Source organism: Anas acuta, chromosome 5 (assembly GCF_963932015.1).
Source record: "Anas acuta chromosome 5, bAnaAcu1.1, whole genome shotgun sequence".
In the NCBI taxonomy this organism is placed as follows: Eukaryota; Metazoa; Chordata; class Aves; order Anseriformes; family Anatidae; genus Anas; species Anas acuta.
The window spans coordinates 26,872,225-26,890,074 of NC_088983.1; the positions used below are offsets into that span (position 1 = coordinate 26,872,225).

General features: G+C 38.3%; 1 protein-coding gene across 2 annotated transcripts in view; it reads left to right on the forward strand.

Moving 5' to 3' along the window:
• The window catches only part of LRP5 (LDL receptor related protein 5), a 143,837-nt gene that overhangs the window by 48,408 nt on the left and 77,579 nt on the right, over positions 1-17,850 (forward strand). For both annotated transcript variants that reach the window (XM_068683386.1, XM_068683387.1), the window contains exons 4-5: positions 3,070-3,266; positions 5,211-5,342. In XM_068683386.1, the coding sequence (XP_068539487.1) occupies positions 3,070-3,266; positions 5,211-5,342 (329 nt within the window). The remainder of the gene's footprint in view (positions 1-3,069; positions 3,267-5,210; positions 5,343-17,850) is intronic.

Genomic DNA, 17,850 nt, shown 5'->3' on the forward strand with positions numbered 1-17,850 from the left:
ATGAAAACTTAAGAGTTGGAATTGGTAGGTCAAGTTTATTTTGCTCATGTTAAGGTAGAGAGAGACCACCTTGAAAAAGAACCAGCCTTTGAATACATGTATCCCAGCAATCAGTCCAAATTATTTTGTGATAAATTGGTGCGCTACACTCTCTCCCCCTCCCATGCGGTATTGTATCATAAAGGAAAAGGTATTTTAGGAAAAGTTAATGTATGTGCTATTTTGCATTAAAAAAAAAAAAGTTTAGCTTACTGATGCACACTCTTACATGTTTTACTATCAGCTGCTGGAGAGCTGATGTCACACTGGATGTCATGACGCTCCTCTGCAGGATGCATTCTGTGAAATTACTTGTCTCTAACTGCATGTGGGCTTCAGGCATTATTTAGTATAATAGCTTAAATGTCATTTAGCTGTGTATGTTTTAGATCGTAACGATGACAAAATTTCCTTCTTAAAATGCTATGCCTATTAATAAATCCACTGAACATTGATCTTAATTTTCTTTTTCAACACTCAGAGAAGTGAAATCTGTGAAGTTCCAAAAGCTCCTTCTCCTCCCATCCCAGAATTGCTTCAGAATTCAAATAAAAAGGAAATGTACCCTCTGCATGGTAGATTAATGCTACTGGATCAATCTGCCTGTTACATTAGCAAGATTCAGTTTCCAAGCATGTCAGCTGGAACTTTTTCAAGGGATGTAATTACGGGAGAGGGGGGGACTTGATATTTAAGAATGATGGAAATAGGTACACTATATAGTGGAAAACAGCTGCTACAATACTAGAATACAAGTCCAGTCACTACTGCTACTAGTTTAAAAAAAAAAAAAAAAAAGAGAAAGCAACAGCAAAGGTGAGAGTGGACATGGAAAGTGAAATCAGTATTTCTATTTGTTCTGCAGTATGTCCTGGTGAGAAAAGTGATAATTTGAAGTTCAGAAATGTTAGAGCAGTTTTAGTTTTATATCTGGAACAGGAAGAATAATATTGTTTTTCCACACTGCCTGCTTTATACAAGTAAATGGGAATATTTGTTTGCATATACCAATCAGTTTTAAATCTGTCCTTTATGCTCAAGATGTGTCTGAATACATATGAAGAATTCTAGGGCTACTTTTTATTCCCTTCTCAGGAAACTAAAAATGGTAGCAATGCTGATTAAAAAAAAAAAAAAAAAAAGAAACAATCCTTTCCTTCCCAAGCATTAGATGTTTTTATTGTTATCATTAATCTCATCTACGGAAACAATTCAAATCTGAATATAGGTATAAGAAAAATGTATTCCTTACTTTCCTCCAGGATGATGCTGAGACTTAAGGTTTCTCCAAGTTGTATGCTGAATAAATTTGAATACTGGTTTGCTACATCAGAGCACTGGTTTAGGAGGCATGTGAATGCCTTTTTATTTGTACACACATAAAATGCATGAAATTTGTGAAAACCGAGTTTGTGTTATTTTGACTGAGTTGTTGTCAAGTGTTTTTACACTGAGTGAATGCCTCCGAGACTGATGAATCTAAATTACCAAAATTTATTGCGATATGTATAAACTTGTGGATCCTGTGAGTTCAGAAAACATGTTGGTAATGTCATGTGTTTGGTGAAAATGTGAAAATGCATGCATCCATAGAAGCAAAGGAGTGTGGCTGAATGAGGAGGGTGTGCTGAAAAACATCTGAAGTGTTTCCAATTTGTTTTCATCACAAATATTTAGTCTTAGACAAAGTATAACTGACAGGAGACAAACAGTTTACTGCCTTAAGGGAGAGAACACTCAAAAACAACACATCAAAAACCTCTCAAAGTGTCTAGTATTTGAGGTGACCCCAGAAAAACTGGGTGAGAAATAAGGTATCCAGGCAGGACGTGTTTAATTGAGAGGAGAGAGGGGAAGGAAGAAGAGAGGTAATACGTTGGCAGAAATCTCTTACTGGGTTTGAACCTTCTAGGGGGAAAAGAAGATGCTCTTTAGGCTTTGGGAGCTACTGAGCTAGGTATTTCATGTGGCTCTGAGATGGCATGAGCTGCTGCAGTGGAACGGAAGCTGGTTCCCGAAGTAGGCAGGATATTTTTCCAGATGCTGTTAGGTTGTTTTCTAGGGCAAGCCTCTGCTCTACATTTCAAAAGGGATACCGAAAAACTTTTGTTTCTGCTGTTGGCCAAGTTAAGAGGGTAACTTATAGAGACACTTAGGTAATTTTTTCATTTTCCTACTATGAGAAAGGACTGGGTGCAGCTGATGATCCAAAATGTGGAAATTCTGGGTAAAGAAATAATATTTTTCAAATGGAGGCCAATAAATAAAAATTAAGGATTTAATTGGAGGAGCACACTCCAGACCTGTGTTTCCTCCAAACAGCAATTGTATTTGGATGTTTGCACAGCCCTGGTAAGGAACTTTGGTGTGGCCTTTCAGAGGTCAGTGTACAGCTGGATTAGATAGCGTGTTGCTATGAAACAAAGTGTATTTGTTTCCTCATTGCTATGAAGGAGCAAAGTCTAAATTTTCATTCCTGCATTTTTGCATAGCTAACTATGTATATGGGAGGTGCTTGCCATCATACTGTGTGGGCATACTGATATGATGTGACTCGTGGCTGCTAAAACTACTATTTTTCTTTAATTTGCAGCCTTCAAGGTTAATTGTTAAGTTTGTCCTATGGTGGCTGCTGCTAACAGTGATTTGTTTGAAAGCATTTTCAAGCTGATGTGTGAAGAAAACTAATTTTCAAGTTATAAAGACTGGAAGAAAAAAAGGAAAAAATTTGTATCATGAGTGCATTTAACGTGCAGTAGAGGAAGATATATGTAAAACAATTTGCAAAGATATGCAAATAAATGTACTGGTTATGCTTCTGCTTGGCTTAAATTCCTCTAGGTTACTGTAAAAACTTAATCTACATTTCAGTGTGATTGTTTTTATCACCAGATGATTCTTTTGTTCCACTGTTTTTATTAAAAGATGACAATTCTTATAAGAATTAAGAGAGCCAGATTTTTTTTTTTTTTTCCAAATGGCACCTACAGAAAGCAATGCATGCTAATCCTTGCCCTTTCTTTTATCTAGGCAAAAGGTGGTTGAAGGTAGTCTTACTCATCCGTTTGCACTGACGTTGTCTGGGGACACTTTGTATTGGACGGACTGGCAGACGCGCTCCATTCATGCCTGCAACAAAAGGACGGGAGAGAAAAGGAGAGAAATACTATCTGCCCTGTATTCGCCAATGGACATCCAGGTCTTAAGTCCTGACCGGCAGCCCTACTGTATGTTTCACTTTTCCCTGAAGCTTTTTGCATTACTTTAATTTATTTGTCAGGAATAACATCATAAAAATGGTCACTGTGGAAAGTTTCAGTGTCCTGAAAACTTTTGGGGAGATTGGTTGCTAAAGACATAAGTACCCGAGTCCTTTACATCTCTTTGAAAAGTCCAATCTATGTAGGTAGAATCTCATTCATCATCCCAGTTGTTAACAAAATCCAAAATCCAGGGCAGTACTTCAGTGACATCTGTTCGATCTGGATAGCGCAATGAGTGATAAAGACTTGTCTCACAACTTTTTTAATACAATAATTTTAAAGACAAAGTGCATATCATGGCATTTTAAACAATCATAATAAGTACAACTACTGTAAAATGTTGTGTTAATTTTTTACTTACAAGGGTAACTTTTAAATCCAGACTTAATCTTGCTTACCTTCAATATGTAACAAATAGTTCATGAATGTTTTCAGTGTGAAAGGTATTTAGTCCTGAGCTTTTATAAGAAACATGTATGCCTATTTTTTTTTTTTTTTCCTTTGTGTGTGGTCCTTCAAAGAAAGCTGGGTGTAGAGAATGGAGTATTGAAAGAGCCTATGTGTATTTTGAATGTGGGTGATTTCATGTAGAGATCAGTCTAGGTTTCTGGGTAGGAATGTGGAAATGGGATTTTAAAACGAGTGGAAATGTATGTAATTCAGTAGCTGTGGGAAGAACCATCTCTTGCCTACAGGAGATACTCTTGCTGTTTGGATTGGCTTCTTTGTTTATGCCAACTATGATGTTAGTTTCCCTGAAGATAGCATCTGTTTTCCTAGTAAAGTTTACAGGATGTCAGTAAACAGGCTTGAAAGTAAGCAAAAGGAGTTTGGAGATCATCTTGGTGATGGAACGTGCAAATTTTCATTGAGGTTGTCAGGTATGAGCAGCACCCTGGTTTATCTCGCTGCTCCAGATAAGAGTTCAGCTATACTGAATTCTTGTCATTGCTTTTAGCTAAGGTTATGTCCCAGCCTTGGGTCACAGTATTTCTGGGTCAGTCACAAGAAAATATGATGCACAGGGAAACAGCATCTGCTAAAAATAGCTCAAATGCTGTTGATTTCATTAAGATCTGGCTCAAATTCTTCTCCATCTTCTTTCTCAGTGCCTGTCGGTGGAAATACCACAAATCACATTAGCTGAATTGTTTTTAGTTTTATAATAAAGTCATTCAGAAGCTTATTGAAACTAAGATTGATTTTTGGAGAGGTCTTGCACAGCTTGCAAGATTTTTTTTTTTTTAATGTGGCAATATTGTCTTTATTGTTACAGTTTAATCTGTTGCAGTTGTTACTTGCTCCAGGTAAATGAGATAGGTGCGTGCAGTTGCACTCCCGTCCTTACCCCCCACCCTCCTTATTTTTATCTGTTTATATACATGTATTTTACATTTTCAAAATGGGAGGCTGAGAGAAAAGAGTAACATAACAATTTGCAATCTTTTTAGTATTTGAACTTTTCCTAATGTTGATGAAATATGCAAGGGACGTGACATGTTCCCTTCATGCATTTCCTGGTGATTCAGGGATATGTCTTGCTGAAAAAGCTCTACAGCAGAGAGAGGTATTTCCTAAATGTATCAGCAGGGAAAGGAACTGGTGTCTGTAGTTCTTAGTTGTACTGAGCCTGAGAAACATTGAAAGAACTGCACAGTGAGGATGTGCAGAGTTTTCAGCTCTTGTGAAATTGGCTTTGCATGAGTCTCAAATTAGATACCCTCAGAAAGAAGTTGCTGGGGAGGTGGGGAATCAAATACTTTATGGCTCTTCTGTCTTTAAAAACTAAACTTGTGCCAGTCATTTGTGATCTATAATTTCTTCCTCAGGGAGGGTTGGAATGGCTTTAGGGGTTCTAGAAAAAAAAGGAAAATAAAATTTATTGATTGTTTGCTTGGTTTCTTGAAGTTCACACTCCATGCGAAGAAAACAATGGTGGTTGCTCCCATCTGTGCCTGCTATCTCCCAGAGACCCCTTCTACAGCTGTGCTTGTCCCACTGGCGTGCAGCTAGAAGATGATGGCAGGACATGCAAATCAGGTAAGAGCCTGGCTTTTCTACAGTAGTAGCCTTGGCTTGGCTTGGGTTTGCTGCTTGAAAGTTGAGTCGTGAAGAAGTAGATTGAGAACTGTCTGACATGCTGAAATTTAACTGTTGCTCTGAAATTGCTGAGGTTTTGTCTTAATTGCAGAAACTTTGCACCTAGATCTGAGTGATCACAAATTTTGTGCCTTTTGACTGTATCACCAATTCTCTCTAGAGAGGAAGAGGCATGCAGAGGCTTTTGTGGAAGTGATTTATTAGAATTAACTTACTCTAGGACTTCATTCCATCTGGACTGAGGACCATGGACAGAGAGGTTTGCTCCCTCCTGTTCATTGGCTTGTAGCTATTGATGCATAGTGGTGGCCAGGTAGTTGCCTTCCACTTGCATCTCAAAGAACAATGTGTTTGAGATACATTCTGTATACTGAAATGCCAAAAATGTTCAAGGCACAGTCCATGCGCTCATGTACTATTTCAGAGATAAACCTGTGTGTTGGCCCTGATTCAATTAATTTTGTAATGAAATAATCCGAACAGAAAAATGCGAAGTTAAGATTTAACCTAAAAATACCATTTTTCTGTTGCTGAAGATGATTAATCCCTCTCTTTGAGCTGTTCTTTGTGAAGAGATATATGAAGAAATTACACAGGGAACTTTTTCTTGCTGAGTCTAGTTTGTGGTTTTGGACATTAATTTTAAAAAGTCAGCCAAGGTGTTGTGCAAATCAACTTACAAAGTTTGCTGATTGAGATAATGGACGTAGAGAAAATACTGTTCTAGGTGCCTATTCCCTGTCACTGAAAAAGAGGTGAAGAGTCTTTTGTACTACTATAATAATAAAAAAAAAAAAAGCTGTTCAGAGAATTAAGAGCTAGAGCATATGCTTTAAATGAAGTGTATAACTAGATGCATATTCATATTGGTAAGCTGAGTGAGACAGGTGGTATACTTGAAAAACTTGGCTTTATCATTGATCAGGAAGCTTCTTGTACAAATTCATCTTACAAAAACGGGATTAACACTGACGTGGTCATAGAGATGCTAGGAGGCAAGTTTTAGACAAGGTTCTGCTGACAGACTGAAAGACGCTCCATTGCCTGTCTCTGCTGCGTTTTCATGAGGCTAGTCAAAGTGTGTAGTCACTTTCTGATGTGCCTTGATTCCTCTGACTACTAAAGCAAGTATAATAGACTCCTTTCATTTGTGAACTTGAAGCAGAATTTGAACACTGAACCTCCAGGGTTTAAGGGCCAGCTTTATTAGCTCATCCTGCTGCAATTGAAAGGCTTATAAGGTAGTTCTTGCAGCTGCTGAAAGACCTTTCTCTTTCCTTCTTCCAGCTTTGGAAAGTTTCCCTTTCACAGCCTTTAAAAAACATTGCTGAATACGCAGGACAACCTTTTTAGACGTTCATATTGACCTTATGTTTCTGGCAGTGGGAATGAAGGTCAGCCTGCTTTTGGCGTTTTGGCGGATAGCACAAGCAGGAGTGACTGCTTATACTGTGCTTTCACCTTTCCATTGTCAGGGCAGACAATCTGTCAAGGGTGTTCTGTCAAAGGAGGGCAAAAAAGTGGGATGGGAACAGGAAATCTGGTTTTGCATAAGAATGTGGCCTTTTGGTTCAGTTTTATGGATTATTTCTTTCCCAAGCTCCACATCTTTTGTTGTCCTGTCTGCCTTATGCCAACATCCATGTGCTTCTCTTTCCACTCTTATTAATTAACTCCTTGGTTGCAAGGAACTGACTTTTTGTTCTCTGCACGAGTCCTTTGTAGTAAAGCTGTATCAAGAACTACGGATGCAACAGTGTTGACCACCTCTCCATGTTGTTCCCTATTAGCTAGAGCACTAAGTCACTTCGGCATATCAGCTTCGTTGACATTAGGCTTTTAAGGCAATTGCAAAAATGGTACCGGGGATTTGTGTGCAAGAAGAAAAATCATTTTGTTCTCAAAATCTGTGTCTGTATGGGGAGTTCACCGGTACAAATATAGTTATGTAATGTTACTGTATAGCTCTGTCAGAAAGTATTGTTGTGCAAAAAAGCCCTGAGATTCTTAAGCAATTTCATCTTTCTTGAATATTGCAGAAAATACACATATAGTTCTCATATTCAAATATTCTGTATAGCTCATTGCAGTGTAAGTGTTGAATGGTAATGGGTAATATATATATGTTGGAACTTCAGAAGTCTGGATTTTTAGCGTTTTTCTAAACACATAAATGTTGATATGCTGAAGCCATTACTAAACTGTAATTCATTAATTCTGCAGTCTTGGCTTTCAGTGTTAATTCATTTCTGCTTTCTCTCTGGTGCTAAAGCGTTATTCTGCATAAATTAAAAAAGTTGTACGGTAGATATACATCACTAATAATGTTAAATACACGGACAGATTGGCAACTGGTATCAAGTACAAAGCCTTCCCTGGCAACGTGAACTTGTTCTGTGTAGGTAGATGCTTTGTGTTGCTTCCCTCCAGACACATGACGTTAGTCTGTTTTATTCAGTTGGTATTTGATGTTTTCTTTGCTCATTGATAACGTGAACTAGTACTTCCAAGAGGACCGCTTGTGTAGAGCCATTCTCAATGCAAGAACAGGTTTTGTAACTGTAAAGGCCGAAAAGCCAAAACTAGCAGCTTAGCGTGAAAACAAAGCACCTGTTGCGTGAACTTTAAGTCAGTTGATTTCTCCTTTGTACATACCCTTACCTGGATTTGGTAGTAAAAGATGAGTGCAATATTTGAAAAGCATTAACAAGGTTGTTCTGGTGTCTGTAGTGGCAATCTTATTGACTGGTGTCTTTGATTGCTGAAGGTACAGGCAAGGTGAGCGTTTCTCTAGCTGTTGTAGAGACGGGTAAGGAGGTTGCAACCGCATGCAGCTCATTATCTCAACAAAGTGTTCCCTTAAGCAGTTCTATAAACACTCAGAAAAGTGATCTTTCAAGCCAAGATCTTCAAAATTACATATTAATTTCTGTTGGACCACTGCTGGAAGGGAGGACAAGGAGGCTTATGACCAGAGATACTGAAAACAAATCGACCTGTTTGCCTATATAAAAGTACTGCCAGTTGCTGGGAACAAGATTTAAATGGTATGGGACAAAGTAGTAATTAGTGTTTTGTTTTTAACTTTAAATTTTTAACTGTTCAGTAGAACAGCAGCTTGTAACAAATAGAACCTGGGACATCTTTGCTGCTGTTCTGGTTTCAAAATGCTGTTACTCTATCTTATTACAGCTCTGGTGCGCCTTTGGTACAATTTGCACCACTTGATGTGAATGGAGCCATGATCTTTCCATCTTGCTCTACATCATCCCAGTCTCTCGTATAATAGCTGTATGCATTATTCCAAGATTGAGCCCATTTCTGCAAACTGTGTTCAGCAACATGCTTGTTTCTCTTTATGTTTCTGGAAAATATGTAATTTATTTCTGCAGCATTCAATGTTACTGGCATACAGCCACTGCTGCCGACCTTCCAAAAGAATGTTTAAAACCTCATCTTTTTTTATTAGAAGTGGTTATGTTTCCCAGTAAGTGGTTACCCCTATTCTTACATCCCCATCCCCCCCCCAATGTTGCATTCCCAAAGGATCTTACTCCCATTGTGCATCATTTTCTGATACCATGGTACTAAGTAAGTCAACTGCATATTAAGTAGAATTTCTTAGAATTTTAAAAACAATCACTTGATACCACAAAACATTTTGAGTAAAACCTCAAAATTTAGTCCCTACCTCACCCTCCAAAATTTTTAAAAATTTGGATCTGTGACTATAGAGAATTGAAATGAGTAGAAGAAACTAGGACTTCAGTAATGCTTTTTTTATCGTGTATATTTTAAACTCAGTAGAGGTGCTCAGCGCTACATAAGCTCAGAATTAGTCTCGGATCCATGCAGTTTTTGGAAGCTGCATACCTCAAGGTTCTAAAAACAATGTTCCATTTTTATTTTTGTTTCTCAATAAATGTGTAATGCTTTGTTGCAGAATATGGGTAAAATATTTCAGTAAAAACTACATATTTTTGCTTTATGCATTGCATAACTTAATTAATTATTGCAATTTTACTTAGCGCATCGTTCTTTCTTGATTCATTTTAATTGTTGTGTTGGCTTTGGCTCGGATGGAGTTAATTTTCTTCACAGCAGCCCATACAGTGGTATGTTTTGGATTTATGACCAAAACCATGTTGATAACACACCTACGCTTTAGTCGTTGCTGGGCTGTGCTTACCCAGCCTCCAGGCTCTTTCTGCTTCTCACGCTGCCCCACCAGCCTGGGGCTGCAGAAGAATTTGGGAGACAACACCACCAGGATCACTGACCCAAACAGACCAAAGGGCTATTCCACACCACATGGTGTTATGCTCAGCAATAAAACTGGGGGAAAGAAGGAGGAAGGGGGTGACGTTTGGAGTTAGGACATCTGTCTTCCCATTTAATTTTTGTACAGTGGTGAGTGTCTGATTGGTGCTTTCCATGGAAAAATGTTATTTTGTTATTTACACATTTTTTTTTTTTTTTTTTTTTTTTTTTTTTTTTTTGTGTGAAATTATAGTTGTTTTTCTCAGGGGCTTTTTATATTTTTGTATATGAACCTATAAGGTTTTTATAAGACCCTTTCAAGGTTTAATTTCTCTTCTTAAGCTAGAGATGCTTTCACAGTGAAATTATCAGTTCAGTAAAGTACATTGAGGTGTTATTTGTTCATTCTGTGATGGGGATGGAAACCTGGCCCTGCCAAGCTCAGTGGAAGGCTCCTATTACTTTACTTGGGACAAGGGATAGCATCCAAGAACCTCTGGATATTTTGTGATGCCCTTTAATAACCCTAAAGTGTTTGTTCTTACTTCATTTTTTATTTTTCTTAAATGGAGTGGAGGAGGATAAGCCTTGGTGTGTCAGAGGAGATTGGATTAGATTGGATTATAAGGTAGATATGAATATTTCAGGGGAAAAAATACACATGATGTGTGCAACAAATGCTCAAGTGCAGAAACCTTTACTGTCTATAAGAATGTGAGTGGTTATTTAGGATGTATGGCATGTTCACCTCAACTCATCAGAGAAGCATTTCTGCAGGAGAAAACAACTGTTATTTGCTTGAAAGTGGGAGACCTTGGGCTTTTGAATCAGTCTCATATGGTGGTAGGAGCTGTAGGTTTTCTGCTGGAAAGACAAGACAGCTGTGGTTTCTCAAATGAACTATAGAAAAAATCAACATTTTCATAGCTGGGGAAGAAGGCGGCAACTTCAGGTGTTTGAATATTCAGTTCTCCTTTTCTATCCTTGTTTCTGTTGTTGAGGCAGTTGGTCAGGGTTGGGCAATATTCCCAAATGTGGTATTTCTCCTTACCCTTTTTCATAATGCAGAACAGCAGTGTTCTTGGAACCTGCTGGCTCATACTGCAGGATTATGCTATTTTTTTATGCAGGAAATAGGATAGTATTGAAGGAAGAAATGTTAAGGCATTTCTTTCTCATCTCCTCTGTGTTTCTTGGTACACATCATACATTTTGAAAATTTGGTGTCTACAGTTCCTTCGCTGAGCAATCATCAGCTTATTTGAGCAACTAAGCTTCCAAGCAAGACAAGCAGGAGGATGAATACCTCCATTGTGAAGTCTTTCTTCCAATGCAATTTAACCATTGTGACTACCAGAGGAGAAGATCCCTTTGTTCACACATCTTCCTAAAGAGAAACAGTATGGACTAATCCAGACTTTCCGATTAAATATGTCAGCTGGTAATTGCAGATGAACAGCCTCTTTGTCAAAGGGAGCAGTTAAGGAGTCGATTGTTATTTGGGATAATTGCTGTAAATCAGCTCCCTCAAGTTCCTGAGAAGGCTTCTCCTGGAACTGTGTGAACAACACACAATAACTGGCAGGAGGCGTCTGGTACTTGGAAGACGCTGGAAGATAAATCTTGCAGACTTGTAGATAAACTCTGATTATATTCTGGTATTGATGAAGAGCTGCATTGGGAAGGAGCGTTCACGTACATATGTTTGTTGCGGGAAAATAAACAATAGAAAACCTATTTCCTACAAAAAAAAAAGTTTTTGGAGAATAGTATTGAAGGGATGCCTGCATGCCTGTCTCCTCCCCTTGCCCTCTTTGTGATTGAAATGCAACTGTGGAAAAACAAGATATTTTCATTGCAAAATGCTTTCACTTCATAGGTGTCTTTTGTCCTGTGCTTGGTGTCTGACTACCATGGGGAGAGCTCCGTCAGAAGTTCTGGAGGACTTTTTCTTGTTCCCCATCTTGCATCCACTATGATCCCAGTGGTGTTTCATGTTTCCTTTGCCTACCAAGTAGTAGCTGACCCTCTGTGTTCCCTTTGTTAGGCTGAGCCGGGGCCACCTTCAAGCTTGCTGTGATGCGGTTTTTCCTTCTCTGAGTGTGGGATTTGTGTAATTGGTGTCACCAAAGTGGTGCAGCCACTTTAGTTCTGTACTCTTAGTTGTTTTATTTCTGCGCCCCACCATCACACAGATCTAGTCAAAGGATCCGTGGGTGTTGTGCACCACCAGATGAGAGGGAAAGAGTTTGGATAATAAAGCAAGCTTGCAAGTAGTGTATGGTGGAGTTCCTGCAAGGTGGAGAATTAACCAAATGCCTGGCATGAAAACGAGATGCAGTAGGTTGAAAGAGAATATAGCATTTCACTGCCTATATCCAGACGCCACATTGGCCATGATGTATAATACAGGAACACACCCTGTTGACTCTTTAGCACTAAAACAGTGGGACAGAAGGTTATTTACTACGTTAGAAATACCACATGTGAAACTCCATTTCACTGAGATGCCTTTGCAATTAACCAGGAAGGATTGTAAAAGCTGTCCAGCAATGGGTATCGGAGGATCTAGGAAATCTGCAGGCTACTCTGCAAATAAGAAATCAATGAGTGAGCCATCTGTTTTGATATAAACTCCATAACTTATTTCTCCTAGGGTTCTTCCATGTTCTTTATTGCCAACTATGAATACTCCTCCCTTCAGTTTTAGGAAACTTTAGCTTCTGCGTGCAGCAGAATCACAATAGTGGAAAATCTGTCCATTTATGTGCTAGTCATGAACCCTGTCTGCATCTGTCAAGGAAAGCAATGGACTTTCCCCCTTCTGTTTCTACTCTATTTCATAAAAATTTCATGATTATTTTTTCATTCATTTGTAGCTGTTGTTTGTTTTGAATCTGTTTTTTCCCCTTGCTTTTGTCAGTATGTTATGGTTATGATTTCATTTGATCTGCATGAAAAGATTACATTGCTTTCTATTCATAGCATCTTTTATCCTCCTAAATGGGGAGTACTTTGTGTAGCAAAGAAATGAAACAGCCTCTTATGGTAATGGCCGTGTTTAAAATTTCATTGGATAGAAGCCATGAGAAACAAGCTGTAAGGAACAAACCTGGAGGGAGTGTGGAGCATTCTGGAAGGTCTGCCACATCTTCTAGCTCTGTTTTCAGTGAGTTTACAGGATTAATGAATGAAATTCTCCTTTCGGCATTTGACATGTTTCAGACTGATGACTACTTTGAAAAACTCTGAAAAGCAGTCTGGTTCAGAGCTGGTAACTAATTCATTTTACATGTGTGTGGATGTGTGTAGAGAAGACAAAGCAACACTTCCCCTTCTCAGCAATGCTGAGTCTCTAGCTAGGCGTAGTTTTTATACTGCAGTAGAACCACACCTTGTGTCTGCAGTGAAAAGGTTTGTGTGTAAACTTTATCTTGCATTCTCCATGGGCTAAGTACATGCACATGGAAAGATACCAAGTCTCAGTGCTAAGCTGTTAAGCTGTTCTAGCTTGGCTGCATCTTCGTACTGTGACCAAGCTCTGTTTTACTGCATCAAAGTAGCAGCAATAAGGTTGAGATTTGCAAACCCCAATTTACAGTTGTTTATAACTTTTTCCGTGATGTTTACCCTCTGACAGATGATGATGTTAGCTCACAACTTATTTTGTTTTGTGGCTCCATCTTAATTGAAGCATAATAATTAACACTTAAACTTCAAAACATTACATAGCTATCTATCATCCTCAGAGGGGGCCCATGGGACATGAAATATTTATTCCTGTTTGTTCTAAGGAGGAAAACAGTGCAGAGAAACTAATGTATATGAGGTCTCTTGGTGAGTTGGAAACATTTCTGATTGGAATGCACAGGAATGGGAATGCAGTAAAACTACTGTGTGTTTCTATTCAGTATTTCAAAAAAGTGATAATTATGTATCTTGCTGGGTTTTAGTAGATTTTTGATGGCATGTATTTGAAGGTGTCACCACCAAAACTCTGTTTAATAGAAACTAGTTAAGTGGCTGCGACTCTTTAAAAGTTAGTGATTTTGTAGTCTGAGCCAGAAGGGTTGTATGTCTCCATGGGAGAATAGGTGCTTTAAAACTTTAAAACCATGCTTAGCAAGGAAATACCAGAATCCAAAGACTGTACCTTTTTTTTTTTTTTATAGCAGTAGGAATTCCTGGCACACATTTTTTTTTCCCCATCATATTTCCAATCGCTTACTATTACCAATGGACTGTTGGTAATAATTCTGTGTAAAGAGGTGTTAATTTTTTACTAATAAAAAGTAGAAGCCAGGACTGATACCCATAAGATAACATTCTTTCTTCAAGGCACACATGGTACAGACAGTCAAACCTCAGGGTAAGCATTAAGACTTAATTGTTCAAGTGCTTTTTGGATGAAGTGTCTGTACAAGGGCAAGTTCTTTTCTTGGAACTGAGACAGACGCACAGTGGTGTTGATCTTTGATTCAGGTTACTACCAGTGCAGTTATGACTGTTGCATTATTTTGAAAAGTTTTCATAAGACTTGGCTACTCCTTTGTTAGTAGTAACTTCACAGAGCTTTGTGCTCACAAATATATATGTATTATGTATGTACAAACTGTAGAGGTTTCACAGAACCTAGGTCCTAAATTAGAATGGGGTGTTAACTGTGTCTTCTGTGTTGCAACAGCTTTCTCTGGAAGAAACATTGCTTTATGTCTTAGTCAGCTGTTTTGTGCTAATGATTTTATCAGATGTAAAGTTTAATTAATACTCTGAGTTTTTTTGTTGTTGTTTTGTCACCTCCCCCCCCCCCCCTTCCAGTGGTCATATGAATGTGTCATAATGCTGCCTGAAATTTTAGATCTTCTCTGGTTTAGGCAAAGTAACTATTGGAAATCTAGAGGTCTGCTGCTGAGATAATGGAAGAAGCACTGGACACCAGCTTTTCAATATAACATGCAGGCAGATATGATGTAATTTGTGAGTTACGTGAGTGCTCTGGCATTTCCTTTCTTTGTCATAACTGTTAGTTTTCCTTATGCCTACTTACCTTTCAGTTCAAATTCTGTCTAAATGTGGGCACTCAAAACATTTTTTTCAGATAAACCTTTCTTAATTCTATTTTGTTGGTTGCTTACTCTCACTGCATGCAATGCTCAGTAATAAACTAGTAAACCTTATGTGTGCTGCATGCTTCCCCTGGTCCACAATATCAAGTAGGAGGAGAACATGTTCCCTGCTTTTCCCAACACAGAGCCATCACCACTGTGGTGTGAAGCAGTGGTTTCTTACTCTCAAACTGGTACGTAAATGAAGAGCTGAACACAGTAGTGTTCTTGTTTCAACTGGCTCTGTTAAAATATACACACACAGGAAAAAAAATAAAGAAAACAACAACAAGGAGAGAATGTAAAAAGAATTTCCATTTATTTCTAGGTGTGACCAAAGTTTGTTTCAACTCCTGTAAATATTTTTACATTCTGCAGGAGTTGAATAGCAAGAGTGGGGTTTGATACCATATTTAAACATCTCATAGTTTCATGACATCATTCTTCCTGTGGTGTGAAGACTGGCTAATGCTAAACACTTGTGCAAGATGTAATTGTTTTGAATATTGGCAAGATTATTAAAAAGTATGGCAACATTTCCTATTTTCATCCACTCCATACAGAATAATGAAGTTTTCTCCCACCCCCTTATTTCAAACAGCTTGTAAAAGAGTTGCCTGCAGTCAAAGTACTTCTAATGGACTGTTTTCAAAAAGAGCTAACTGCTTTGTTCCACAAAGAACTAAAAGCTTTACGATTATTACGGTTTATCTGATTTTCCCCGCAAATAGAGAGATTTCGAAAGTTGCCTTTAAATAGACTGAGTGTGTATGTGCATATGCATGCACATGTGTGTACGCAGAACCAGGGGAAGAGTCCCACAATGGAGCATTGTTCTCGCCTGATTAGCAGACAGACAAATGGGAAAGGAATAGCGTGGTGTTTTCTGGCATAGATTAGCAGAAACAACCACTGCAGACTACATTTGTTTAGATTGGACGAATAAATTGGAGCATTTGTTACTGTATTATAGATGTCTTGTCACTTGTCAAATGTGAAGTGGGCCAAGGGAAGAATAAAAAAGGCTCTTGTCAAGCTGATGAGATGGCCCGTTTCACTGCTGTCAGCTCTGATTGCAGTTAATTTTGCAAATTGAATACAGCTGCCATTTTCAGCACTGAAGCATGAATTTTTAATAACAAGTGCACAAAACAACAAAATCAAAGCAAACACTATACCTAGCATGGGTATTAAAAATAATAGATTAGTGGGTGTGGGAGGGACTGTGTCACATGTACAAACAAGAATATCTCTTAATGTGTTTCTATAGGACTTCTTGATTGCAAACAGAGAATATAGTCTTCAGGAAGGGAGAATAACTGCCTTGAACAGTATTATTTTTTTCTGTTTGTTTTTTAAATTGAGATATTGTTAGCATTGGTTCTGCATGTTAAGCAGAACAGTTCATGGGTATTTATGGATGTTAGACTGTCTGAAAAGTTCTGTGGAAGGTCTGCAGAAAGCTTTTGGCGAATAAAAAAAACAATGCTGGAGTAAATTAATCAGTTAAAAGTTTAAACCAGTGGGAAAAATAAAGCAGCTTGTACTTGGGTTTTTTAAAATGCTTTCCAAATGGAAACTTCAGAGAGACCTCATTTCTTCTATTTTTCTGTCTGCATGGAGGACTTTTGCTGTGATACGGTAGTACCAGGAATGGTTTGCATTCTACCCCCCTGATTCCCAAAGAAGGAAAAAAAAGAAAGCTTTTGATTGTGTGGTGTTGTATGTGACTGTGTTTTAATAGTTAGCAATTCTGCTGGGAATCTCTTAATCAGTGGTTACATAAGTGCGGTGAGAGAGGTTTGTGAAAATCAATTTAATTAAATAAATGCTGTAGCACTCTAGTACTAGTTCACTGTAACATATTAGACAGGTTCTGGGGTTTCTAATATTACAGCAGGCAAGTCACAGCATAACACTTCCATAGCTTTCAAAACATTCCTACCAACATTAATAATCAAAATGCCTACATGATACAGATAAAACTAATGAGGCAGACAAGCGTGTTTGTCCAGGTTTTTAGGGAGAACCAGCGACGGTGCTGAGATAAGTTCTCATCTCTTAGAGCTGTGCAGAGCCCACTGCCAATTTTCTCTCCTTTTCTAGCAGGAATTTATTAAGAGAGTCAAATACGGTTATAACAAAAACTGTATTTTTTGGACCGCACTGCAATAAAGGCCAGGATTTTTGCACCTATTGAAACCCGTCCACAATAAGGATATTTTAGCAACTTTTAAAAGTAGCTGGAGGAGGGCAGAATGTAATGAGACGTGCTGTGTTAACATTTTCTCAGGTCATATGGATTGTAATGGCAAAGGATGTAGATACACGTCTGTCATGAGGTCTTGTTGCATAATAATTTGACTTCATTTTGAACAGCTGCATTTCTCCAATAGAAACTGCTAAGCAGCCAGAACTTTAAATCAGTCAAGTAGCTCATTCCTCTTATTATTTCTTTTTCCCATAAGTCTTAGTTAGAGGCATGTTAAAAATCAGAAGAATTTTCCAAGAAGCGTTCTGTTCAACTACCAATAAACTGTCCCAGTTGTCAACTGGAATGAAGGATTTTTTTTTTTTTTTTGGTCAGCTGGGTCAATAGAGGAAAAAAACAATCTAATCCTTAAATCTTGGGCTGCGAAGTTGTATCCTACATGTTCATTTTAGCTGTGTATGCCCATGGGGCAGAACTGAGTTTGGGAATATTCCTCCACTAGTGCTTGCCTGCAGAAAAAACCTGACTGGCTGAGTACATTAGAAGCAGGGTTGTTTGTTCCCTGTGCAACGAGGTTGTAGTCATCGTGCAATTGCTGATTCAAGGGGTAGTAGTTGCTGCCCTGTGACTCCACTCCCTGGTCAAAATATTATTTTGTACGCAAGCAAACGTGTGATCATACACACAGGTGTACATAGGACAGAGGTAGGTGAGATAAAGTTGAGCCTGGTTATTGCTGCTGCGAGGAACTGAAGACTGTTTTGGTTTTATTTGTGGATTTTAGGGGAATATTAACAGCCTGTTGTCTAGCCAGTGCCTGTAGGTATAATTTGGGCCTTTAACTTTGATCTCCTAGTTCCTTCCTCCAGTA